Genomic DNA, 27,419 nt, shown 5'->3' with positions numbered 1-27,419 from the left:
TTCATTTGGTCATATTGCTTACTCTGGGTAAGTTTTTGTTCCATCTGTGCACCACAGATGTCCTATTTTCTTTCAGCTTGTACATTTCTATGCAGCACCCAGGAAAGTCTGCATCCTTAAGGAAGTCTGGGAATTACAAAAACGCAATAGTTACATTTTCATTTACAGACATAAAGAGAAGATAAATGAGGCAAAACTTGGAGTAAGATTTCAGTTCTTAGCCTTCATTTTCGGGTAAATGTATTCAGAACATGGAACAGATTCCCAACAATCCAGCGTGCAGCAGCTGGCATATTTTAAAAAGCAACTGTATTTTTCTGCTGACAGGATTCACACACAGAGAAAATACAGTTTCACTCGGAGTGATCTCACTGAATCTGTTGTGGATGAATCCTCACCAGCAGTGAGCATCCCCTCCGTTAGATGGAGTTAAGGCCCACTTAGACCGTTTCCCACAAAGCCTTAAAAGAAAATAAACACAAGTACAAAAGAAAGCCCAGAACACATAAAATTCAGCTACATTAACAATAAATAAATCATTCTGCTGACTGTTCATGCAGAGGGTTATTTCTGAAATGGTCTTGTTTCCTACAAGGAGATGGGACATGATGTGCTCTCAATTTCACTTTCCAAGTTTTCTTGTATCCCGAAGACTCTCACAGTTCCAAATAATAGTGGACCCCATTAAGACTTTACTAACACCAAATTACTGGTGTAAAAACAATCAGTCTCTTGTCCATGCTCCTGCCCATATGCAGTTTCCCCTACAGTGTACTTCACTTGGGAAAGAAAATACAAGCTGTTACCTCATCAGATGACTCAACCAGGCAGTTCTGCCAGCACTGCACTTCTTACCTGGGAACTATTTCATTCAGAAGGTCATGACTCCATCCTGAATCTTTCCTTGTGCTGCTCATTTGTATCTGCTGGGGTCTGTTTCTACCACTGGGATCAGTATTCTCTGTTGTTATGAGTTTTCCACCAAGCACACCTAAGTAAGTCAACATCTCATTTCAGATTTCTTTTTACTAGAGGTTATGCTGAAATGTAAAAAATCATATGCTATTTCAAGTCTTCATTACATATGTAGTTAATTTTAAGGTGGATAGGGTATATTTTTGTGCAAGAGACTTCTAGACTATCCAGCCAAAACCCAAGGTTAATTTAATTTAGGCAGTGGCTTCAATTCACTAGCTCCATTTCTTATAATAGAAACATTTCAAGTTTGGGATTTTGGCCTCTTTACTGACAGAGAATGTTAGTGCTGTACATACAAATGTTCTCTAGCTGAAGGCACTTCTTGTGCAGAATATGCCACCATAATAAGGATAATCAGCCTCCTATTATCAGAAAAGAGGCATTTGAGGGGATTTACCTTACAAATTCTAGATCTACCATCAACAGAAAATGCAACATATTAGGAATCTGCCTGTGACCCTAGAAAGTTATTACTGAGCAGTATTTTCCAAGAAAGTAAAAAAATGAGAATAAGAGGGACACATTTCCTGACTCTGGATTCAGATTCTGCCACTTGAAACTCAAATGTTTAAGAAATGATATTTAACAGGTCCCCTGTGATTACAGGAAGCCTGAGTCATGTTACACACGATAATATATTTGCTGTCTTCTTGCTTAAATTTAGGCTTTGAACTGCTCCCTGGAAATCATTAGCAGCCAATTTTATCCCAATATTTTCTTTTGAAAGTGAGATCACTCAAACAAATGTAGCTTGAGAGATGGCCCTATGGATCACAGAATACACCACAAATAAAAAGTTGCTGATCAGGAATGGTACATTTTATTTCCATTTTTTACCTTTCAATTATTTTTATCATTGACACTCTCACAAGTAAAATGTTCTCTCCATTTATTTTATTAAGAAAAACATCCAAAATCCACAAGCCCACAAAACTCAGTGCAAAAAATATTCTATTTACAACAGATGCTCCAGATTTATTGTGTCAGCACATCAATACTGCCAGAAATGTCCATTCTTTAACGGCATGTTTAATGTACTGTGTTATGTATAAGTCCAATTTCCTTTAGTTTAGCTAATTGAATTAAGCAAGGGAGAACAAATGTTATCTTTGTGGACAGTATTTTCTGAAAAACAAGAATAAGGAATCAATTAAATAATAGGTACTTTTGTTCATAAACTTTAAAGGACTCAGAATCTTCTGCCAAACAACACACAATTCATTAATCCACTTAAGTAGCTTCCGAAGGTCAATGAGAATATCACTTTCCGTCTAATGAGGACACTTCTGGCAATGCTTAGCCATGAATTGGGCAGTTGTCCTCTCAGTCTCATGAAAGGAACATGCAATTTTAATGAAAAGATCTGATATGTGACAAGCCTCTCATTTCAAACACTTTCTCACAGTGAAAGTCACAGCCAAAGGTTTTTAGATTCAGCATGTCACACATTTAAGAAAACCCTGACTTTTCCTGAAGTCCACCCTGCAGAAGCACCCAGTAAACATCCTCAGAAGAATCCTAACGGTGAACCTGTACATAAAGAAATAATGTGTTTTAAGAGGACAGTTTCATATCTACTTACAACTCAATGGACTCCAGCTCCACACATCCCTGGCAGAACTAAACCTGGGACAGTGAATAATTTGAAAGAGCCTGAGGGTACCTTGGAAAATAAAGCTAGCAATGCATAGAAAAGGATTTTGGGTTTTAATTCGTAAGTACAATCTGATTTCTGAAAATCCAAGCTATAGTGTACAGACAAATTCATCACAGTATTTACAGAGTATAATTCCTTTGCCCTATCACCATGGAACCTTCCCCCACTAACAAAAGTCCTCTTTCAGTAGTAAAATTGAGCATGTAAATTATTCGAACAGACTTCTTAAATACACCTTCACCTTCTCAAATAGGCAAAGCAACATCTGCAAAGTATTTAGTGAAAAAGTACCATTTATTTACCCATACACAGTATGTCAAGATTCAAGATGCCTTCCTTAACCATCCCTTTGTCATTTTATATAATTTCTTCATACTGTAAGTTACAGATTTCTTTACCCCTAAAAAACAGAACACAAAAAAGAGATGTAAGATTGTAATAAGACTGCAATAAGATTGCCAAAAATAAGTTTCTTACTACATTAATTATTTCCTAGAAAAATGACAGCCTAATCCATCAGGCAGACATGCAAATAAGCTTCTTGTCACATTCATAACACTGAATAATGACACAGAAAAATAGTTTTCCTAGTATTAAGGCATGCAAAGTAGTGTGGCTTCATTCTGAAGGCCTGACGATGGTGCATACAAGCATGTTGTATAGACAATGACTAAGGTATAGCAAATGTAGAGAGTGATGATAAAACTCTTACATGCTAAATATAGGCATGGTTTTAAACCACCTCTCTCTCCCAAACCAGTATGTGATGCTTTTCAAGTCCTTTCTGACCTACTGCTAGATAGGTTGTCGCCTGGTAACGGACACTAGCAACCTGACAGACTATATTGCACTGCAGGACCCAAGCAGGACTATCCAGAGAAATCCAGACTGTTAGGTGTGCAGGTTAATGAGCTGGCCATGTCTGTGAGAACCACCTAGTCGTTGAAGCATTTTGGCTCTTAAGACAGAAGCCCACCACCAGGTTCTGTAGATAGATGAGGCCTAATCAAGAACCACAGCTATGCTAAAGCTGTGCTGCCAAAATGCAACTGAAGGGATAAAGGGGAAGGAGAGAGAAGGGTGAACCAAGACAAAAGAAGAGTCTTCTCAAGCAACACAAGAAAACTCCTCATGAATGGTACACAACAAGCTTTATACTTCCAAATCCTAATTTGACAACTTCTGGTAACCAGATTTTAGTTAGCCTTGATTGATGCTATACATCGGGCACTTGATTGCCTTCTTGTAGAGTATTTCTACGCAGAGTTCATAAGCATCACGCTGATGCTCATCTTGATTAACTGTACCAACACAGAGCATTGCTATGCAAAGGCTTGTGAGTTAAAAAAAAAAGGAGTTTTTTCATAGGATATGTGCTGCTGACTGTTGAGGTGGAAATCAAGTTGTTTCAATGAGTTGTGAAGTACATTATAACCTCCTTGAAGATTTTGTTATTGCCTCATCCTAACTAATGGCAGCTACCATTTTGTAACTGAGAATAGCAGCACATCTGCGAGAGAATAAAACTGCCTGACTTGTGTAACAAAATGACATCTGTGTCCCTAGGTAAAATTAGATTATACTGAAACTATGATGGGTATGGAAAACCAGATTAATAAGGCATATACACAGGTGAACTGAAAGAGCCAAAAATAACAAGATGATGACGAACAACTGTAATTTGGCAACAATGCCAGTATCAGAAATATACCATGGATACCAGTGTGATTACCCTGCCACATGGATGTTGTCTGGACCACTTCTGCTTCGAACTAATCTGCCTGTCACTTGTTTACAATAAACCTCATGTGAAGCCAGAATAGCTGTCATGCTCTAGCACCACCCTGCAGTAGCTCACAAGTAGGGAGCTCTGGTGAATACCACACTGTTACCCTAGGCTTACAACAAAGGAAGGCATTTCACAGTTTCAGTAAAGCTACAGAAGGCCTTTGCAGCAGTCATTGCCCCCAAGCTTTTACAAGTTGTAGATAGAAAGGGACTGAGGACAATTCCTACACTATTTTTTACAGTTTACCCTTAAACCTTGTCTGAAGTTCTACCAGAGATGAGCCTTCTCTTAAGGACAGAGAGTAAAAAAAGATGGAGCCTTTTGCTGGATTTAGTCATTTAGTATTTGGAAACTTCAAATGCTGTTAGTCTTGGCATTTCAACAGGGCTCAGACATCCAAACCAGTGCAGCTACTTAGTTTTTCTCCTCCCAGATTTTTCTGATTAAAAAAATCACCCCAGAACAAAAAACCAGTGACTTTCCAGATTACAACAGTCTAATCACACCCTTACAAACACAAAACTGAAAAGGCAAGTTTTTAACGCTGCACAAACAACTTTCATTTAGACACATGCACAGACTAAGAAGTATGCTTTGTTACACCTACTGCAATCTTTCTTATATTTAATAGAACACGGTTTTCCTGACAAAACTTGCTAAAAGTGCAGAAAAGCGATTTAGCCAAATATCACAGTCTGACGCCACAGAACACAAGGGAAGATCTTCTGACCCAAGTTTAGCCATCTGCTGCACTGGACAGGGGAAAGGGTATGATAATATTTGATTTTGAAAAGACCTTAGAAAGTAATCAATTTAACACTAAATATTTTAAGTCAAAGATGCATCAGCAGTCTAGAGTCACAAGAAATCAAATGAGTATGCAGCAATAAGGAGAAGTGCATGCTCCATTTCTGAAGGAACATGATGGATAGCAAAAAGCCTATCATAACAAATATGCTGTACATAATCATTTTTGCACTTATGTCTCTAATTGCAATTTAAACAAACTCAACTGTACTTTTTGTAAGGAATCATCCGTACGTATACTTTTCAACATGTGCATCCCATATGTAAGCTCAAACTTTCCTATATTTAATAGGTTTTTGCTAGAAGTAAGCACACTAATGAACTCACAATGGACTTCTCTTTAAAGCATCTCAACTAACAAGTAAATAAGCATGTAAATTTTAAAGCACCTCACATATCTGCATTAAAACTGCACACAGTGCAGGAATTCCAGTTGCAGAATAAGGCCAGACTGAGCTAAGGCAGAGCACATAAATGAGAGAGTGGTTCCAATCTCCAAAGTTAAAACTAAGTGTACAGCTTTGGAAATTACCATCCAGTCTCCTAGGTATCCTTGCAGGATACAGCCCCTCACATGCTGGAGTTGCTCTGCCAGAACCAATGTTCTGCTGTTCCAATGAAGCCAGTGTACTTCTGGAAGCGCAGTATAGCATGTGGCAAATCAACAGTGAGACAGCTGATACAGCCCTGCAGGACTAATTAACTGTGCTGGCACTGCAGCCTGCAAGTCAGCTTGTTCTGTCAGCTTGCCAACCTACCCTGCCTCTTGCAGCAGCTCCACATAAAGAGGTTTTTCTCATCCATATTTTCCCCCTGCAGGGAGCACTCGCCTCAACTCCACCCACCAGAGCCTTATGTAATAAATGCTTACATTTCTGCCCTAGCACACAGGCTACAAAGCAAAATACAGGTTTGTACATACAGCTGGTTTCTTAAAGCAGCCCTCAGGGTGATGAGTCACATCTGTAGTAAAAGTTAATGGTTGCAATTATGGCGCAGTCTCAGCATCTGAAGCAGTTGGACCACATGAAAATGTCTTTCTACTTCAGCTATGAATCTATGACTTGGTGGTTCCACCCCCCCCCTTTAGATTTTTCCACTATATGCTACAGAACAAAGACCTAATGCGCATGGAATCAAGACCACAGCATTTCAGAGTAAACAGCAGTTGTATCTGGTTTTACTTAATGATCCATGTTCAGTTTTTTGGAAGTGTCAGTGTTGTAAGACATTAATTTGGCTATAAGTCCCCCACAGTTTCCCAATAGATATGCCTGGCTGTGATATTCTCCATTTCCTTTTGAAAAGAAAAACTGATGCATATACTGCTGAAGAACTGCCATGTAGAGGCACGGTTATATGCTGTTAGTGTTTCATGCACATGCAAACCTCTTACACATTTACAGTGCAGTGGTGTATGCAGTATCTGCTCTGGCAGGTGATGAAGACAGCAGCTATCACAAATCTACAGAATATTTGGTATGTAAAACTCCTCCTTATAGGTCAAAAAAATTCCTTAAAGACACAGGATATAACATCCCAATTCTAAGTAAACAAGTGTTATTCAGAGCAGCTACAAGCAGTTGTTCTAACTTAACAGCATCCCGAACAATTGCTTCAACTGATGCTTTAATGCATAGTATCTTATTTATAAGTAATTTTCAAGGCTGCAGCACTCCTCTAGGAAGATACAAAGAAGGAATCTAAGCTAAAGAAGTTCAAGGTCTCCTTCAGAGGAGCTAAATATAAGAACTACAGAGTTAGTTCCCAAAGACAGTGCAGACTCCGGCTATGTGGGAAAATAAATCAAGTGATGGTGCCATCCCTAATGGGAAACAGAGCGGCAATCCCACCGCAGACTTGAAGAGAAGCATAGGCACATTTTCAAAAACTAAATAGGGCGTTTAACAACAAACAAAAACACAGAGCTTGAGCTCAACTCTGAAACCACACTGGCAGAGAGAGACAAAAAAAGTTCTCCTAAATGGGTTGAAATTCTTTATTTTGCTTGTGCTCCTTGCCACTGATGTTAATAATACACAGCATGCCGTCCCAGCAATGAGTATTGCCCATTTAACATTTCATTTACTAACAGGTTGTACCTTGGGCTATCATACTACAACCAGAGATAGGCATGGCACTTCTAGTTCATGTTGCTGATAAAATAATCAGCCAAGGAAATCATTTTGTGTCCCCCATTACATTTTAAAAAGAATGATGGCCATGCAGTAAGAACGAATTCTTTTGAAAGCAGACACAGGACAAAAGTATTTGTACAGCTCTTAGGAACAGCAAGAAAAAATAGAGCTTATTTTGTGGAGCCACTGATTTCATTAATATCTTTCATAATTCTGTTTTTTTAGCAACTATTCTTTACAGCAGCACAGAAGGACAGAGCCATAATACTCTTCCTAAAGTCTTTATTAGAAAGTGTGAAAATAAGTCTTAGGGGAATGAAACATTAAACAAGAGTTGGTTAAAGACTGAAGAAAGGAATGCAGCATCCTTAGGAATTATATTTAAAATTCAACACTTTCCTACAAAACACATTCCTTGCATGAGTCAATCAAATATTTTCAGTATAGGAAGCACGTTGTCTGTGTACATGTGTATCTGTATGAATAGGAACTCATCAGAGCCTCAGGAAATGGCAAAGGGAGGTGCTCAGCATTAATGCCTGCCCTCTAGTGACCAAGTTTCACATTAGGAAATAGAGACTGGGAGAAATCACCAGAAGATACAGTGAGAATTAACATAAACTCAATCAGAAATGTTTGGAGAGAAACATTAAAAAAAACCCACAAACAACATGCCAAAAGCTTCTACCAAGCCCTAACCCCATGGAAACCCATCCCTTCTCCATCCCAGGGATGATCACACCAACATACACCTGAGAAACCCTGAGGTCATGTGCCTGGTCAGTTAAATTTCATTTCTTCATTGATGTGCACTACAATGTAGGGATTTTGATTACAAAAGCCCTACTCCTGTGCTTCCATCCACCTCCAGCAGGTAAAGCTGGGGCAGCTCTAGAGAGGCCTAAACACAGGCTTGTCGGGAAGCAGGGTTCTTCCTGCACCAGCAGGGGAGGCAACGCTCACCCTGTGTGCAATGCACATGTCACAGACACTCCTGATCCATATGAAGCTGCAGGACTCCCTTTCTCCAGGCAGGGTGGCTCAGGAAGGTGATCCCTACAGGCAAGCTCTGCGTTCATTGAACGACATCCAGAGCTTAGGAAATGGCAGAAATGGTCCTCTTCAAAATCTAACTCATTTCCCTTAGCACATCATCTGTGAGTAACCCCAAAAGATCAAACCTGAATTCTGCTGCTAATGGTTTTGGCCAGATACTTGCAGAAGTGCATAAACACAGTTAAAATAAACAAAGCTAAACTATGCTAAAAGTAAGAGAACATCTCTCCCAGGCATCCTTGCTCAAATTTGGCTCGTAGTTGAGGCAAAAGATCACACTTTGCTCTACCAGCATCAAACTGCAAAAAATGAACTAGTAGAAAAGACATGGGTTTTGACTGTGTTACTCTGTGTAGCTGGCTGGTTAGAGGACAACTAGAGTTTGTTTTAAAGGGGAAAAAAAAAAGCACCACTACATGTGAATCAAAAAGCACTTAAGACTTTCAAGGCAAGAAAAGGCATTTCAGAAATACCTGCCTTCAGATGCACAAAGCAGAAAACATGGTGAAAATTACAAGTCCCACTAAAAGATGCATTTGAACCCCCCAAAGTCCTAGTAATGATACAGGATGTGATTTACTCTGTGACACACAAAAGCAGCTAACAATTCTCAGAGGTGATTTTCCGTTTATGGGAACAGACAGAGGGAAGCATAAAGAATCTGACAAAGCTTATGTGTTTTTATTCATACTCTTGCAGTTACACACAACCTGCTCTGCTATATGGGTCAGTCAGACTCCTGACTTCCACAAGCACCAAATTCAACAAGATAATTATCCTTCCCTGTGAGGCTGCTGAGGTGCTGGCACAGGATGTCCAGAGAAGCTGTGGCTGCCCCATCCCTGGCAGTGTTCAAGGCCAGGCTGGACACAGGGGCTTGGAGCAAGCTGCTCCAGTGGAAGGTGTCCCTGCCTGTGGCAGGGGTTGGAGCTAGATGAGCTTTAAGGTCCCTTCCAACATAAACCAGGCTGGGGTTCTACGATATCTTTGTCTTTGACCTCCCCTCCAGTTATTTCACTCTACAAAATCTACTCACTATGGACTTATAAATAGATAGGTTACAAGCTGGCATTTCTACAAGAGGCATGTTATGATACAAGAAGTCTTGACCACTAGCTGGTAACTTTGACAACAAATCCTAGAAGAAAAATGTCAGCTATTTGGCTGGAAAACTTACAATTAGAAACTAATACCTGCAATATGCCTAACTCATATAAAACAAACAATTGTTTTCTCAGGTGGCGTTAAGTCTTTAGTCTCCTCCAGCTACCAAAGAAAGTTTTAATCCAGAACTAGACTATTAACAGGATCATATAAAAAGTACAATTGTTCCTGCTTATTTTACTCAGCAGACCACTAACAGTCCTGAAAACTACAATTTGTGTTTCTTTACAAGGAGGTAGGAAGTATAACATGGAGCAACCAACTTTAATACTAAATGGGAAGGGAACAGCAGCTGTAGAAGTCTGGTTTAAGGACTGTTCAGTAGGAAACTGTGCAGCTGCTTTTAAAACCAGTAATGGCATCATTTGTATCTAATTGCTTTTGTGGGAGAATTAGGAATAGGTATGAATGAGTTCAGAAAATTATTTGAGTAGCTTCATGCAAGGAGTTTTCACTTTACAGGGATTCAGACTAGCTCCTGACCAGAGTTTTAAGAGAATGAAGGCTTAGGTCTCAAGTCTTTCTTTCAAATTAAGCTGCAGTGCTTTCAGCTTCTTAAAATGTAAAAATCAGGTCCCCTTAAAATTAGATATATTCCAGAACTCAGAAAAAATAATGAAGCTCCAGCTATGCAACTGGCAGTAACTTCCATTTAGTTCAGAAGACCTGCATAGCTGAAAAGCATCCCTCGTTTCCCATTTCCTAGTTTCTACACAAGCAAGTCTTCTTTCCCTTCTAACCTTCTCTCTCATTGACTTTATAATATCCAAGTCTTTTTTCTGAAGTGATTAATTGTGAGGTATGAGAGTTACAGTAATATCCAATGCTCACCAAGTATAGTATTCAAACACCTCTGGTACCTGAGGTCTTCAAATACAGACCCGTCTTCCAAGCCTGACAAAAACATCAGATCCTATCAAAGTTCTCTCCCTCAAAACTCATTCCCTCCTTTATTTTATGTTGAAATAATCTTATAGACTACATAAAACACTGATACCATGCACTGATCATTTAGGGATCCACTCCCACATAGAAAGCCAGAGTGAATTATGAAGTATTTTGTTTCCATTTGTTAATACAAACACAGCAGAAGTTGTGCACATCAGTCAAATCTGGCCCACATATAAAATGAAACTGAAGTCAGAAGTTGGTTTTTTTTGCTACTTCAGGGTCATTAGAAGGTTTTGTTTAAGGGTCATATAGACTCCAATTCCTTTTGGCATTTTACAATTTCTCTATGGTTATATAAAGCTTCTGCTTTAAACATTACCTTTATTTTCCAGGGGCTTTCAATCAGACACCCAAAAAAAGTTCATTCTCTAAACTCTTGCAGCCAGACAGTCTTGGGCCTTATGATTTTTACTCTGTGAAATCAGAAGGCCTATGTTGATGGAAATCACACTTGTTCTTACCAGCTGTTAGTATGGTTTTAGCACTCTGCACTACGCTGGAAGATCTCACAATTCTTGCAATGCCTGCAGACAGAAAAGCACACAGATGTTACCCATCTTCAGAGTTTTGTGGGGATTTTTTTATCTTCCAACATACGCAAATAAAGCTTAAACATTTTTTCACTTATACAATAAATCCAGCCTGAAAGGAAAACATACACTTAAACTATTCTGCTTTGTCATACTAATCGAAAATATTCTTTAAGCTTTTTTAAGTATAACATACAGAAAAAGCCCTAAATCAACATTAAACCAGATAACCTGTAGAAATTAATCAAATTAATCTATTTAGTGTTCCCGCTATTTCTCTACCAAAATGATTAGTCACAAGGCATCCAGAATTGTTTCATCTAGCTGCTGGTATATTGACATTCTAGAGCAGAACCAATTCTACTCATAGTTTACTTCAGTGTGAAATTGGCATTTTGCACTTCTCTGATCAAGTAGAGATGCCTGTATTGTGCAGTGTTTGTCTGGCTGGTTTCAGTTATCAGCTTTAGAGATAAGGCTGGTTTAGCCCTTTGCACTGTGGCATATTCAGTTCTCATTGTTCAGCAGTTCTTAAGCATTAATGGAATAGTATATAAAACATCAAAATTCTTTTGAAAAGCATTAGGTTTTATCTATTCGAACACATTTGTAAAGCAGACTGCCATGTGCAGAACAAAACTGTGACAAAAACTGTACATTACTACAGACTTAGAAATGTAAAATGCAGGGAGGGAGTTAGCCTTCCAAACTGAAAGTTATTCTGCATTAACCAGAATGTAGACTATAATTTCAAATATTAATTCCTTCAAATCTACTACCATAATGAAGACTAAAACTTCAGGAAATCTATTAACAAAAGGAACACAATATTCCACCAAAAATAATTTGGGGGGTAGGGAAGGGAAGGAAACAAATCATGTTGAGCTAGTAAAATACCTAGGGACAATGCAATTCACTTTGAGTATCAACTTTGCTTTGCAGGATTACCAAATGGCTTGTCCTGTCTTTTCTCTAGATTCTTGAATTAGGAAAATCTTTTGGATATAAAAGTCAAAGAGGGAGCTTGATTTTTTCTCTTAGGAATATAAACTGCATGGATACAGTCACAGCCATGCCCGCAATACCCCACCAAAACATAGCTGCAAGGAGAGGTCTCCCAGGATGGACAACTCAGAGCTCTAAAACTATCTGCAGCTCACAACACTGCAACTCCTGCTCCCAGGTTCAGCTATTATCACATTACTGCTGCAGTCCAGCCATAGCAGCACAGAAGCTGCCACAGACTAACATGAGAGAAGGGGGACACCTTGATATCAAGGTGCTTGGGTGATATGGTTTAGTGTGAGGTGTCCCAGCCCATGGCAGGGGGGTTGGAACTAGATGATCTTGAGGTCCTTTCCAATCCTAACTATTCTATGATTCTAATTCATCTTATACTGTCAGTGGAGCACTGCAACACTCAGGAGCTCCCTCAGGAGTTGTAGTGTCAAGTGGTTCTCCAGCATCCAGAGAATTTTTCCTGTGCCCAAGGAGCCTGCAAAATTGTCCACCTGGAACTAAGATGTGTCAAAATCCTTAAGGATGTAAAGGACTCTTCAGGTACTGAATGTTTCCATTTTTTTTCTTCAGTATAAGAAAACACTGATGTTGGCAGCTTTAGCTTTAACTTGCTTGTACAGCATAATCTTGCCTCAGAGAGACTGTGATGATGAGAAACACCTCAATCTTTCTCTTCAAAGCTTAAGGTCTCTGCTAGAGCCTACATATCTGAGCTAACTATGGTGACTGGGAAGGGGAATGTCAGCAAGCCAGAAAATTAACATAGTATTGCAACATATGACTGGTAGGATATACATATAGCTTAGTTATGAAGTTATGCTAGCCAATAAAATCCTAAAGATGTGAACATCCCAAACAGAGTTGGATTGTTGCCGTGGTTTAAGGAGGCCACACTAATTCCCAAAGACTACTTCTTTCAGGACTAAATCAAAACATACCTTTCTGTATCAGCAGGAATGCTATTTGCTACTATTGCAGCAGAAAATATACAATAGATCTGTAAATCTGTCATGTCTTAAAGGAGATTACAGGCATTGATCTAGACCTACCTTGATGCACCACAAATCCACAGTCAGGGTCATGGGCAACTTGCAATAGAATTTCTTCCACATCTCTGTTTTTTCCAGGAGGGTCTACCAGAGAAGTTATCTTTTGTTGCAGAGTCCTTGGCAAAGACATCAATTGTGCAAATTGACCTTCTGGACTTTTATCTATCTGAACATGAAGAAAAAATTAGACAGCAAAAACATCCAGTGTTAATAAAGCAAATTCACTTTCTCAAAGAAGTCAGAAAAGTCTTTTGACTATCTCTGACCTCTGATAAATATCTCAAAGAAAATGATCCATTTCACTTCTAGGGGTTACTGACAATGCTAATGAAAACTTCCAAAGCACTGGGAAATGCAGTATCCCAGTTCTGAACCTGAAAAGTTAACTCACTGCAAAGATGTTCATTTTCATCCAGGGAAGACTAATGTACACATATGATCTTGCTGCCTCTGCAAACAACTTTTCATTGAAAATGTATCATTTCTGCTCTATCCAATTTCCCTTGGAAATATAAGTACACTACAATGAGAAAAACAAAGCTCCCAAAAGACCACTTAGCTCAGCTTCTTCTGCCTGAATATAATCAAACTGCACACACACACTTCAAGTTTAGTTTGAAAAACATTTTCTCTGCTTTAAACTCAAACCACATCTGGTTTTTATAATGGGAAGAAAACATTCATTCCACATTTTCCAATCTAAGTCAGAAATACACTGACCCTGTTTTGAACACAAGGATACCAGCATGCAAGCCTGTACACGTTTATACACAAGGTAAGCACAAATACTGAAAAATGCACAATGGAGTAGCTCTCTCCAAAACTGAAGGAAAACATGAAGAGCTCAGTTCCTCCCACACATGTTTTAGACAGTTCATGGAGACATCAGACAGGAGTTTAGCTGTCCTATACACTCCCTTTAGTCAATGAGAAAATGATATCCAGATGAATCACCCACTGACTACAGAGGGAGCCGACAATGAGCAGGCTCTTAACATTATGTGGGAGGAATCCATGCCTGAACCAGAACTGTAAGAGCTAGTGTCTGCCTTCAATTGTTTCTGAGGAATCTTTTAAGAAAGAATTTTCTCTGTAACTCTGAGAATGTGTACTTGGAGAAGAGGTTTCTGTTCTGTATTAAACAGCACTCCTGATAGCAGTTATCCTACTCAGACTGGGGGATAACTGCCAACAATAAACCAAGGTGCGAGGAATAACATATTAAAGCACTTTGCTTAAAATCAGCAGTAAAATGATGGCATTTAATCAACAGCTTCGATGACTACTATGGAATTATGGCCAGATTTATTATTCAACAACTTACCAGTAGTATGCTACCAGGATTTGTTTAAAGGTAACACAACAGGGAGTACTAATCTACCTAGCCATTTCCTTCGACAAAGCAGTACTGACTCTTTTCAAAAGTCATTTAAATACTTCTTCCACTGAACTGTTCAAAAGCACATTGATAAGAAAACATGGAGACAGCTGCAGTATAATAGATTCGCCTATGCTGTACTCCAAAGCACTGCAGTAAAATTGTTTACTGTACTCAAGCTTGCTTCTATCTGAACTTCAGTTTCTAACAAAGACACATCCTAAAAGGAGACATCTGGAAGATAATGACCAAGGTAACTTGAGGATAAAGAGATACCATGTCCATGAGACAACCCATGTTACCTGCAACTTCATGTTGAAATGCGTATCACACTTGAATATCCACACATGGACATGAATACTGCAAGAGGAAAAACTGCTACTGAACCCCTGAATCTCTCCCCTAACTGCAATCACACACATTATGCCAGAAAGGTGGAATTCAGGATACTGGTAATTTTGGATACCTGTTTCCCAAAAACTATGGAAAAAATGGTTTAGTAGGGGTACGTAAAGATAATGCCAGAATTTCATCTGGGTTTAGTCAACTGATCTTCACAGCTAGTGCTGTAGGGTTTTTTTGTCAGATGCAGTTATTGTTTGCAGCTCTAAGTTACACCTCTAAGTTACAGCCTGATCTTTTTAACACAACCCATATGTTTATTCAGCACTTCCTAGACTGGTGTTTTCATATGGTAGTCACTAGAGCACACATTTTAAAATGATCTTCTCTCATTCCCTTGCTAGGGCTCTAGTTCTATGCCCATACTCAAACAAAATGAACAGTAGTTACTACATATGCAGAGACTGGTATTTAAGGCAAGTCTCCTGGTTGCAGAATTAACTAAACAGAAACATAACAAACAGCAAGTACAGTGACTACAACTACTCTCCTTAGTGTACAATAGAATTCCTGCCTTCTGTCGATGTGATAAAGCACTTCACTTGCTTGTTTTAAGAATGTTTTGAAGAACACTTGCCTCTAGCCTTCCCAGGTGGTGCTTGTATACCACTTGAGGGCAGTCCTGTAGTATGTTACTGTACAGCTTCTGAAAATGGGGAACATTAGGTTCCACTATGTTCTGCACTTTCGATCTGTCTTCTCCTACTATCATTCTGAAATCACCTAGTCAAGAAAAGAGAAACAGTTAATTCATTAGGAAAAACTGGAAACAAAAAGAATATAAGAGAAACAAACACAGTAAAAAGCTGTAGGCTAAAACTTTATTCTCCAATTCTACCTATATAAACCCCTACAAGGTTCACCTTCTAACAGCCAAAAAATACTATTCAAATACCTTCAAACAGAGAAAATAAGACTCAAAATTGTTATGTTCCCTCTTGTATGCTGTACCATCATCAACCCATGTGTCCACATTACCCCTTGGTCAACAAAAGAAAAACCTGTCACGTTCAGCCTTGAAAGAAGTAGTAATTGTACTTGAACCATGCAGCAGTTTCAACAGATTAATATACAAATTGACCAGCCCCAAGTCTTCGTATCTGGAAACAAATAACCTTCTATTTTCCAATATTGAAAGAAGGTAATTTGCATTGCCTCTGCACTTCAAGGGCAGTACCTGAACTACAGCTAACAGTGTCATGGAAAGATCACAGTATCATCTTTTACTCATCAACTTTTCATCCTACTATTTGGTTATTAGTTTCAAAAAGCAACTCCTTTTAACAACAGTTACTGACCTTTACACTTTCTTTTATGATTAATGACTGAAAAGCTTCAAAGAGAGTAAGTTAAAAGACAGTCTGTGATAGAGCATTCATCTATCTCCATTGGGTGCTACCCTGGTAGCTTCCAGGGTTACCAACCAGGAGCTAGAGGCTCCGTGCAGCACATATGAACAAACAAAATCCTGAATCAATTCATTTTCCCACTTCCCACATGCAGGAGATAAATGTTGTTGTAAGGTGGCAACTTGCTACATCAGTGAGTTTATTTCAATTTATGCCAAGCCACAAAACAAACACTTCCCATAGAAGCAGTACTGATTCACTGCTCTCAAAACACATACAAAAATAAAAGGATAAACATTTTCCAAACTAAAGATGAACAACTCTCTTCAGCAGTTTCCAAGGAGACAGATTAAAGTAACCAATAAAATCAGTTTTGCCTACTAGTACAGCCTCTGAAAGACAACCAAAATGGCAGCAAAAAAAACCCATGTTATCAACAGTCTTTTTCTTGAACATTCCCAACTGGGAATTATTGCTTTAACTCTTTTCACACAGCAGAGCAAATTTCAGCTTACAGCATGGTAACTGATCTCCCATGGTTTTGGTAGGATATATAAAAAAAGTGTATCTTGGTCAGCAGTGCTCACCAAGAACCTAATGACATTCCTGGACAGGTTTCAGGCAGGCAGGTATGCAGCCCTGTTCCAAACATCCCCAGTTAGCAACCTTTAGCCAGCCCACTGTCAGCACAATCAAGTGTTGTATTGAAGAGTCGCTTGGAGTAATTTCTTACTTTTTTTCCCTTAGAAATTCATACTGATCTCATAACAAAATGAGAGAATTCTCTTACAAAAAAAAGTGAACAAATACAAATGAGGAAGTGAGTGTTAAATGTATATTGAAGGATCATAATCTGGATCACAGAATGCCAGAATGCTTTGGATTGCAAAGGACATTAAAATCATAGACAAGGACACCTCACACTAGACCATGTCACCCAAAGCTCTGTTCAACCTGGCCTTGAACACTGCCAGGGATGGAGCATTCACAACTTCCTTGGGCAACATATTCCAGTGCCTCACCACTCTCACAGTAAAGAACTTCGTCCTCATATCAAACCTGTACTTCCCCTGTTTAAGTTTACTGAAGAACCTTAAACACAGCACATTCAGGAAGTAAGAGATAACAAAGTATGGGTCAGACTATAAGATGAATCAACGTTACACTGAGAGTGGAAAGACATTTTTTCCAAGGTTTTGAAACATTAAAAAAAATATTTCCCACCCTTTTCCATCACCCATACTTAGCTGTTCACAAATCAAGCAGGTATAAGGTTTTGCTTATGCACCTATACCTTTGTTCTATGAATCAGCACATTAGTCTTACCAAGCTGTTATGAAACACCACATTAAAATACAGTTGTTGAAGCATGCAAGAGTGTAGGCCCAAAGCAAGAGTGCAGATGACTTACTATGTATTAAAATTCCTACTGCGTTACGACAGCTCCAACTACAGCTTTTCTCTTCAGTGACATCAGACACCATATACTAACCAGTATAGGAGAGTCCTGCAATCTGCATATAGAGGTCTTCTTCTGAGAAGCTTTCTGGTAACATGAGAAAGGCTGCTGTGACTGCACTCTTCAGATTGCTCACAAGAGCAGCTTGTAGCTTGCTATTCTCATTCTGTGTCAGGATTTTCACCTGAAAAAGCAGAGCCATTGGAAGCAAGACTTCAGGGAAGTGCTACTGAAGATGGGCCTAGAAACGTTATTCAATCCATCATGAAAATAAGTCAGGAATTTATTTAAGATTAGATCCTGTTATTTTGGTACAATAAATAATAGTGTCCCCTTGTGTTTACACAGCGGGAGAGAGATGAACACCTTAACAGTTCAGCAGCCTGCTCCAAAAGGCTGTTTTTACAAAGGGCTGCTATAAGCAACAGCCACTAACAAATCTCTAAAGAGCTATTCACCTCTTCATAGTCATAAATTTAAGATTAATCAAAACAGTAAACACGAATGTATTAACAGAAATAATTTCTATGTGATTATGCAATACAGAAAAGACCACTATCACAATGAAAGAGAACAGAATAGCAGAAAAAGAGGGAAGTTTTCTCATTCATCTGTATTCTGTTCTTTTTTCTAGCAGAGGACTGTTCTATTGCATGCTTTAAGTAGTTTCGCAGACATTAGTTGTTCTCCCAAAAGCAGCAGAGCTTTATTTCTTTATTTTGCACTTAGCATGAGCAGAATGTGAAACTCAATGGAAACTTCACAGACACACAAAGATCACCGCAGTTGAGTGTTTAGGTGCCACAAAGAAAAGTTTGTATTCAGGAAACATACAAACTGTTCCAAGACCAACTACAGAATCCAGTCACCTGGGATATGGAAATATACCTAAATAAAAAACAGGTCTTCAGTAAGAACTGAATATAGAAACACATTATTATACAACATTAGACAGATGAAGTCAGCCTGGTTTACAAGATGGCTAATTGTGCTCTTTCTGAAACAGCTCTCCCAAAGAATACCTCCTTGTTGTGAGTTCCTGTCTCTTTCAATGTTCTGGTTGAGCAATACTGTCTTGCTTATAAAGAGCAGCTTAACATTTGTTTACTCTAGAATATCTTAAAATGCAAACCCACTGGCTGTTGTTAACAAACATATCCAATGGCTTTTCCTCCCCGAAGGTCCATTCATACACAAGCTAGTTGCACTATTACTTGAAGCTTTGCCCTCACATATAACCTGAAACAGCTAAGGTATCCTTTCAAGTAAGTATTTTCCTTTATGAATGTATACGCTTTGTTAACGAACAAAAAAATTAAAACAAAAAACCCAACCACACAACAAAAAAAAACCAACTAACCCAGATTCAGTGAAGAAAGCATGAGAATCAGACATACTGGCTACATAAAACTCCTCTGGCAGAAAGGGCATTGACAAAGCAATGTCATGGCTGGCCAATACAGTATTCAGAACATACTTTCAAATTATGGTGAAGTGTTTTAAGAGGGATAAAACTAGAACAATATCTCATTTTAATGTGATGGTGAATGCAACAGCATACAGGCTGCTTGTTCCAATCGTTCTGCAAGGGTTTGCCTAACATCAAATCTGTATGAGAGTCTAGAATTGGTCCCAGATGGATTTCTGAAGGATGTTTTCCGTTCTTTGTTTTTCACTTTAAAAACACAGATCACTGTGTAAGCAAACATTTCAGAACTCTTCCTAACCTCTCCTGCGAGTTATTTTGTGGTTTTTAGCATCAGAATTAAGACAATGATCAAACACGTTAAAATAGGATAAATTCATCTGCCCTGAGTAAATCTTATTTCCTTGAAAACCATGGAAGGAGTTTACTGAATGCATGCAGACTTGCTCAAGTAAGTCCCAACAAACAAGACACATTGGTCAAGAGAACAAACTAATAGTTAAAATCTCATCATCTAATTCACTTACGTGTACTTTCCTAACTTGCTGCTACAAGAAAACTCTAAGGAAAGACGAGAGAAGCCTGTGGCACCCCAAGTAGGCCCATATACTACTTATGCCTTAGGCTAGCCCTAGAAATAACAGCAAGGTACAGACTATTTTTAAAACACCACAGTTACAGGTTTTTCCAAAGGTGAAACTCAGCAAAGATGCTATTCCTCCTCATAGAAGCCTGCAGACTTGCCTGTTGGGGGTCGAGCATGGGCGCTTTAACAGGCTTACAGCAAGCTGTGAGAAAGTGAACCTCTGACCCCAGGCTAAAAGAAGAAGTGTCAAGATCAGCAAAACAGGAACGCAATAACAAGATGCCAGAAGCATGATGTAACGCTAAGCTGAAGCGAAGGTGTGAAACCAATCAGGAGAGGTAAAGTGGAGCGTGTACCCCTCGTGGGCAAAGTGAAGCAGCCAATCAAGTAATGTGTGATCGCGTGTAAGATAGTATATTAAGAGCAGCCTTGTAATCAATAAACGGAGCATTTTGTGAACCTACATCGTATCGGTGTTTTCTCCCCTCCACCTGGCCGCGGCACTTGCCTTAGTGAAGTAAACCAGCAGTTTAAAGATGGAAATGTTCTACCTTCACTGCCCCAAAATTCATAGACAAGAGACTGCAGACATGTGCAAAGATACTTGCAGACAAACAAAATACACAAACCCAATATCATTATAGAAAAAAAGATGCTAAAAGTACTATGGCAGTTTGCCAGTTAGCCACATTCACACTGCTAAATATCACAACAGGATTTTTCCATTCTCTTTCAAAAGATGTTTTTACAGTTTCGGACAATGGAAAAATTCTGTAAACAAAACTGCTCTGCCACTCCTCCATGGGAATTCTAGGATAGAAAAAAAATAAACCTCCCACAACCTCTCTAAAAGAATACAAGATATTTCTATACACCATTCATACTCTCTTTCTCACCTCACTTCAATGTATTAAACACTTCCTTCTCTTCACAGTTGCTCCAGAACAACAGTAAATACAGCTGCTTATACTAAAGCCATTGTTACACTCTGTGTTGAACAAAAGATTCACTAATACTTCATAAGCTTTTAAAATCTTCTTCCTCTGAAAAGGAATTATATGTCACTTGTGCTTATTTATTTTGCTTTTTAGGTATGGCAGCTTCCCCGCCAAGGAAACCTGTCAGTTATGATGAAATTACAGCCTAAGTTTATTCAGTTTTTCAGTAGAGTTAAATGAGAATTTAGCTAATCAGCATTAGAAATTTCATACAGGATGAAAAGCCAATAAACTTCTAACACAAACAAAGAAGCCTGGGAAGAAAAGTCAGCATTTCCAAGTGGCAATTCCAAACTCCATCTATTCTGCCAAACATTCTGGAAAGATTACTTGGTCGAGGCAACCAGTTTATAACAGAAACAAAACCTTCAGTGAAAATTAAATCAAGATTTTCAATCCAGAGCAAATGTTTTAGTTCATGTACTAGAATATCTTGGATAGCTTTCACTCAGAGTGACAGCTTTGTAATGGAACACCAGAAAGGCACTGAGCTCTTCCTCCAGTATATGAGAGTGAGGAGAAAATTCCCAAACAAACTGTTAAACAATATCAATCTGGCTTCAGTCAACTGTGCCTAGAACTGGCACAAACGGTAAATGGTATGTCAGAGATTATAGTGTGTCAGAAAACAAACCTAACCCTGTGATCCCTCTAAAAGAGGCTTATTGTATATTTTTAAGGAGGTAAAGTAAGCTTTCTATCACTATCACTTATATATATCAAACATCAAATCAGTTGCAAAGCCAAAACCAGAAGACATTTGACATCCATACCACAGAGCAAAACAAATTATTTCATCATTTTTGGCCAATATGGTGTAACATTCAAAATCCCAGGTAGTGATTTTATAGCTTCCACAGGAAGAGGCAGTTTAAACATTCACAAAGTAATCTTTCAGACCACGTCTGTAAGTCCTGTAGTCTTTATTGAATGCAAACTCCCCTGAGCATTAGAAAAATAATTTGGACCAATTTCTTCTTTTATCTATTAAATATGCACAAATATATCTCTGCTGTCTTGTTAGCTACCAAACAGAATACCGAATTCCACCTTCTCATGCAAGTACATACTCCCACTGAACTTAATCAAAAGATACAAAGCACAATTTGTATGTATGAAGAAGATTTAAAAGCCTAAAATAAAGCAAGGCAGCAGAAAAATGCAATTACACTGAAAATAGTCACTACTCACTGTTAATGTGAAATTCAGAATTCTTCCTTCAGTTATTTTTCTCAATGTATTAAGTTTCATGCTTTATAAAGATAACAGCTGTTCTAACTTGTATCATGCTGTAATAGGTCTCCAGAGACACAGTAGTAGAGCCAGTAGTGCTGAGACAATCTATTCAAACTTTCACCTCAAATATTAAGTTAAAAGCATTAATTAACTTGTTATAAGGGTTGAATGGAGTTCTCCTTCCCCCCTTCTCTGACGAAGGGCTTAGCACTGCTGCCATCTACTGAAAGCACAATGAGTCAGGCTCCCATGAAAAGCAGAGGCCTCACAAACATGAAGGAGAAAAACTAACATGTTTATTAACACATAGTTCAATCAGTTATAGACCCTTTCACACAGTTAACTAGACAGTAACTGAACAGCAAAGCAGCTTTAATCTTTAAAGATTTCCATTACTTAGGTTAAATTTTGGTGACTCCTATAATTTGTTATATAAGGTAAATATGACATTAAACATTAAAGGGACTTTGAGTTAACATAGTCCAGTTATTCGAGATTTACTACAGACAGAAAACTGATTACCTTTGGGTTGGGTTTTTTTCCACTGCACACAGAATATCATTAAGGATAACATTTCACTTCCTTTCTGAGAGATTGTCCCTCTAGGCCTTGACTCCTAAATCAGGGCAGGTTATTTGTTCAGTTCTGATGCACAGATCCTTAACAGTTAAAGTTAAAACTACAACTGATAATTTTGCAGCCCTGTGATTTCCTGCACTTCAAGGCAGATAACTGAACAGACGGATATTTACCGGCTTCTGTAGGCGTCCAGCCACGTAGAGGGTTTTCCAGTGGAGTAAATCATCAATCAGGGTATCAGTGCTAATTACACCATATTTTATCACCTGGAAAAAAAAGGAAAATATAGGCTTTTGAGAAAACCATACACCTGCACCATTTTCACTACATGATACTGACTCACTGGAACTATCATTAATTCTAAGGAACACACACCTCCAATAAAAAAATGGATGCACCACATGAAATCATATTTATGGTTTTATGAACACAGGAGTTAAGAAAGTGCTATTTACATGCAAACTTATGGGGGGAAAAAAAACCAAGTGGAATGCACAAAACTCAGATCCTTTCTAAAATCAAAGTTACAGTAAAGTCACTTTAGAATCAATCACTAGAGCCTAACACTTCAAATCCCAAAGAAACCTAGTCTAGACAGACATTAAAATGGAACAGATCTGATCACTAAGATATAACTGTTTATGAAAAGATTTTGGAAAGGTTACAAACAGTTTTCTACCAGTCAAATGATATGATAGTTGGAATAATCCACAGTATCCTTTATGATATTGAAAGCTCTCAAGAAATAAGTTTGTCAGCAATCTTAAATAAGCAAAACCCCTACACATTTCTGTGTACTGTTATTGGGGAGGGGTGATGGGGTGTGCAGTGTGTAGCAGGGAGTTCTCTCTTTTGCTCTTTGATGTTAGAAAAAGAATTGTGATTTTGTAGCTTATTTTATGTAAATGGAAAAAGATGAACTTTCAACAGTTTGTTACCAATTTGTGTTTCCAAATATTATCACTACACCAAGGTAGCCAGCTCCAAAATTTCTGGATAAAAGAAGCTCATAGATAGTGATATGACAAGTTATTACCATGTTTGGTGGCCTATGATGGGGCTACAAAAATGATGGACAGGGGTGGAGCAGTTGACGTCATCTACCTGGACTTGTGCAAAGCGTTCAACACTGTCCCACATGACATCCTTGTCTCTAAATTGGAGTGTCATCAATTTGATAGCTGGAGCACTTGGTGGATAAAGAACTGGCTGGATGGTTGCACTCAAAGAGTTGTGGTCAACGGTTCAATGTCCGGCTGGAGACCAGTAATGAGTGGTGTCCCTCAGGGATCGGTGTTGGGACCAGTCTTGTTTAATACCTTTGTTGCTGACACGGACAGTGGGATTGAGTGCACCCTGAGCAAGTTTGCCGATGACACCAAGCTGTGTGGTTCTGTTGATATGCTGGAGGGAAGGAATGCCATCCAGAGGGACCTTGACACACTTGTGAGGTGGGCTGATGCCAACCTCATGAAGTTTAACCATGCCAAGCGCAAGGTCCTACACCTGGGTCGGAGCAATCCCAGACACAGCTACAGGTTGGGCAAAAAGGAAATTCATGGTAGTCCTGTGGAGAAGGACTTGAGGGTGTTAGTCAATGAGAAAATGAACATGAGCCAGCAGTGTGCACTCACAGCCCAGAAAGCCAACTGTATCCTGGGCTGCATCAAGAGGAGGGTGACCAGCAGGTCGAAGGAGGTGATCCTGCCCCTCTACTCTGCTCTCGTGAGACCTCACTTGGAGTTTTGTGTTCAGTTCTGGTGTTCTCAACATAAAAAGGACATGGAACTGTTGGAACAAGTCCAGAGGAGGGCCACGAAGACTGGAGCACCTCCCATATGAAGACAGGCTGAGAAAGTTGGGGCTGTTCAGCCTGGAGAAGAGAAGGCTGCGTGGAGACCTCTTAGCAGCTTCCAGTATCTGAAGGGGGCCTATAGGGATGCTGGGGAGGGACTATTCATTAGGAACTGTAGTGACAGGACAAGGGGTAATGGGTTGAAACTTAAACAGCAGAGGTTTAGACTTGATATAAGGAAGAAATTCTTTACTGTTAGGGTGCTGAGGTACTGGAATGGGTTGCCCAGGGAGGTAGTGAATGCTCCATCCCTGGCAGTGTTCAAGGCCAGGTTGGATGAAGCCTTGGGTGATATGGTTTAGTGTGAGGTGTCCCTGCCCATGGCAGGGGGGTTGGAACTGAATGATCTAAGGTCCTTTTCAACCCTAACTATTCTATGATTCTATGATTAAGGGCATAAAGAGCCAAGGACAGAATTTCGTAGCAAAGATCACTGGTTCTTAAAACTAAAATCCCTTTTTACACAAAATGAATAAGGTTTAAACCCCAAATTCGTGTCTCATACACATGCCTTTAACCAAAATAGCAAGTATGTAAAAGACTATTTCATCTAACTCTCCAACTTTCTAGGAAGAATTCTGACATATATCCAACATTAGTGCAACCATGCAAGTCCTGAGAAATGTCAATTAGGCATATTTTGCTCACATGCCATTTTTCCACAAATGTCTTTCATTTCTTTTAATTTCCCATCTGTCTTAAAAGAACTGGTTTTCCCTATGTACAGTTTGTTACCACAGGCAAAAGTTACTCAGAATCAACACCAAGACTGACAGATGCAGCGTATCCCTCCTCTGACTCCTATCTGCACTCCTCCTTGCCAAACACAGCCTACACACAGATGCAAGAGTAGGACTTCCTGGACAAGTACTACTTACCTAGAATTATTAATCATACCCAAGCTACACAGGTCAGGATCTGAGCCATGAAACACAGATGTAAATTTCAATTTGCTATGATAAATACTTTCATTTTATGTCAAACAGTAAGAATCCACTTGGCAATTATTACATGCCCGACTGCTAATATTAAGGCCCCGTTTCCCCACAATACACTTTACAATCACCAAAGCTGCAAAACAGCAAGTAATAAGGAATATAAATCTATTTTCTGTAGTGCTTTAGTTTGGAAATACAAACACTGCTCACATTTTTAAGTGCAAGAGCAGCTGCTCTGTTTGCCTTTTAATTAATATGCTGTTTGTGAAGGTTTTGAGACATAAATATTGTAGATACAAGTTAAGGATCAGTTACAATCCCCAAGATTCACTTTCTGCACAGCAATCTACTTTAAGCTCATCATTTCAATACTTCACATAGAAACATTTGACTTCACTTACTCGAACTACTTGTACTTACCCTACCATTACATGGCACTAACGTATTGTAGTAAATCCCTGCTCCATAGTTCTGGACACTGTTTATCTGTTTTGGCCCCAAAACTTTTAGGAAGGAATAATGACTCCTGTTCTTTGTTAAGTTCATCATATGCCATGTCACAGCATCATCAACAGCAAACACGAAGTCCAGCATGTTGTTCTGTGGATAAGGAGAGAAGTGCTCGGGTTTATGTGTCAGGAAGCAACCAGTATTAACCATATTGATTTAAGGTATGCATAGTATCGAACTTCCAGCTAATTATTTTTCACCTGTGTAAAAATGTAATAAATCCAAACCACAAGCATTAATGTCATATCCAAGTTAAAGTTCTGATGAAGTCACATGTTTTCTAACCAGCCTAGCAGTGATGACCCAAAAGTTTCCTGTTCTGGTCAAGTGACCAACCTTCAACCCTTCAAAACAAGGGAGCAGGTGACAGATCTGCATCATCCCAGTTCCCAGCTCAGCGTAACAGGTTAGGCTGCCAACAAACAGGACTTTTGCTAACATACAAGGCTGTGAACAGGGAGGTGTGGGTGGGTAAAGGCATCTGAGCAAAAAACTGCACTTCAGATACATTCATTTCCTTTGTCGATGAAACAATCCAAGCTCCAAACTCTTGTAAGGTACAAGACATGCACTGCTATTCTGAAGGAGTCAGTCCACACAAACTCCTACAGACAGAGCAGGTGGAAGTTGACGACGTATGCCTGCAAAACAGTAATACTTAGCGACACTGCTTCATGTCTGTGCGTCCTGTCTCTCTCTGTGGTCTGCTGATGCCAGGCAGCACCTCAGCTCATCAGTTAATACTACTAAAAAGGCAGTCTGTTTGTTACCTTACCCCAACACATTCTTTCGTGGGAGGATGAGATGCTGTTAGAGCCCTGATATTCTTATTATCCGTTTTCCTCTTTTCAGAAAGGAAAATCAGGCGCATTTAAAACCACATCTGCGGGGAGTTGCTTAAGAGGCAGCTATAATGAACAATGCTGCTGATTAACGATTTTTAAAAGGTCACATAAGAAAATAAAATCAAATCACAATTTCCAAGCAACCCGACCCCAAATGCTGAGGCAGCGCCAAGAATGCCCCTTAACAGTGGCAGCGTGTTTCGCTTGTGATCAGCACGCGGTGCCCAGCAGCCAAGACAAGCTGTAACTTGCTCGAACCCGCAGTGAGGTGGCCCCCGCTGACAGATACAGGGCTGGAGGGCCCCGATCCACACACACAACAGGGCGGACCGGTTCTCCTGCCCCCGGTGAGGGGCCTGAGGTCCCACCGCCACTTCAGGGCCGGAGCCGGCTCCCAGTGCCGCACTGCGACGCCCCTCCCGCCGGTCACGGAACGGTGGGGGCCCTCCCGCCTGCCCCCGCCTCACGCCCGGGACTTGGGGAGGGCCATGGGGCCGGCCCGGGTGAAGGCGCCGCGCTCACCTCGCCGGGCCCGGCCGAGTCCCCCGCCTGCCGGAACACCCCGGACCCGTACGCGAAGGCCAGGCTGAGCTCCTGGGGGAAGTGCGCCAGAACCTGCCGGAACTTCACCCCCGAGCTCGACAGCGCCGGCAGCGCCATAGCGCGGCCCGGTCCGCCTCGCCTTCCCGCCGCGCCGCCGCTCCCCGCCTACCGGCTGA

At 39.7% G+C, this 27,419-nt stretch overlaps 1 protein-coding gene across 4 annotated transcripts; it reads right to left on the bottom strand.

Annotated features, from left to right (window-relative positions):
- Positions 1-717: 717 nt before the first annotated feature.
- Positions 718-27,419, bottom strand: TAMM41 (TAM41 mitochondrial translocator assembly and maintenance homolog). Of its 4 annotated transcripts, none has more exons than XM_031049229.2 (9): positions 27,223-27,419; positions 25,766-25,945; positions 22,726-22,818; positions 17,761-17,911; positions 15,497-15,642; positions 13,140-13,305; positions 11,002-11,064; positions 2,938-3,035; positions 718-991 (listed from the first exon to the last, which is right to left on the bottom strand). In XM_031049229.2, the coding sequence occupies exons 1-8, from the start codon at positions 27,358-27,360 to the stop codon at positions 2,959-2,961; spliced, it is 1,014 nt and encodes a 337-aa protein (XP_030905089.1). In that variant the 5' UTR covers positions 27,361-27,419; the 3' UTR covers positions 718-991; positions 2,938-2,958. The 4 variants fall into 4 exon arrangements, with proteins under 4 accessions (XP_030905089.1, XP_030905087.1, XP_030905088.1 ...); XM_031049227.1 differs by lacking the exon at positions 718-991 and adding an exon at positions 1,776-2,508 and having other exon boundaries at positions 2,927-3,035; positions 27,223-27,418; XM_031049228.1 differs by lacking the exon at positions 718-991 and adding an exon at positions 1,776-2,508 and having other exon boundaries at positions 27,223-27,418.

The sequence above is a fragment of the Melopsittacus undulatus genome, chromosome 9 (genome assembly GCF_012275295.1).
Source record: "Melopsittacus undulatus isolate bMelUnd1 chromosome 9, bMelUnd1.mat.Z, whole genome shotgun sequence".
Lineage (NCBI taxonomy): Eukaryota > Metazoa > Chordata > Aves > Psittaciformes > Psittaculidae > Melopsittacus > Melopsittacus undulatus.
This window is presented reverse-complemented; position numbering and strand designations above follow the sequence as displayed.

Excerpts from the sequence above, each read along its gene's own strand:
- TAMM41 (XM_031049229.2), bottom strand. The coding sequence starts at position 27,360 with ATGGCGCTGCCGGCGCTGTCGAGCTCGGGGGTGAAGTTCCGGCAGGTT. Across the intron at positions 17,912-22,725 it reads CTGGACGCCTACAGAAGCCG|GTGAAAATCCTGACACAGAA; the intron begins GTAAATATCCGT and ends CTGCTTTTTCAG. Across the intron at positions 3,036-11,001 it reads TAAAACCATACTAACAGCTG|GGGTAAAGAAATCTGTAACT; the intron begins GTAAGAACAAGT and ends TCTGTTTTTTAG.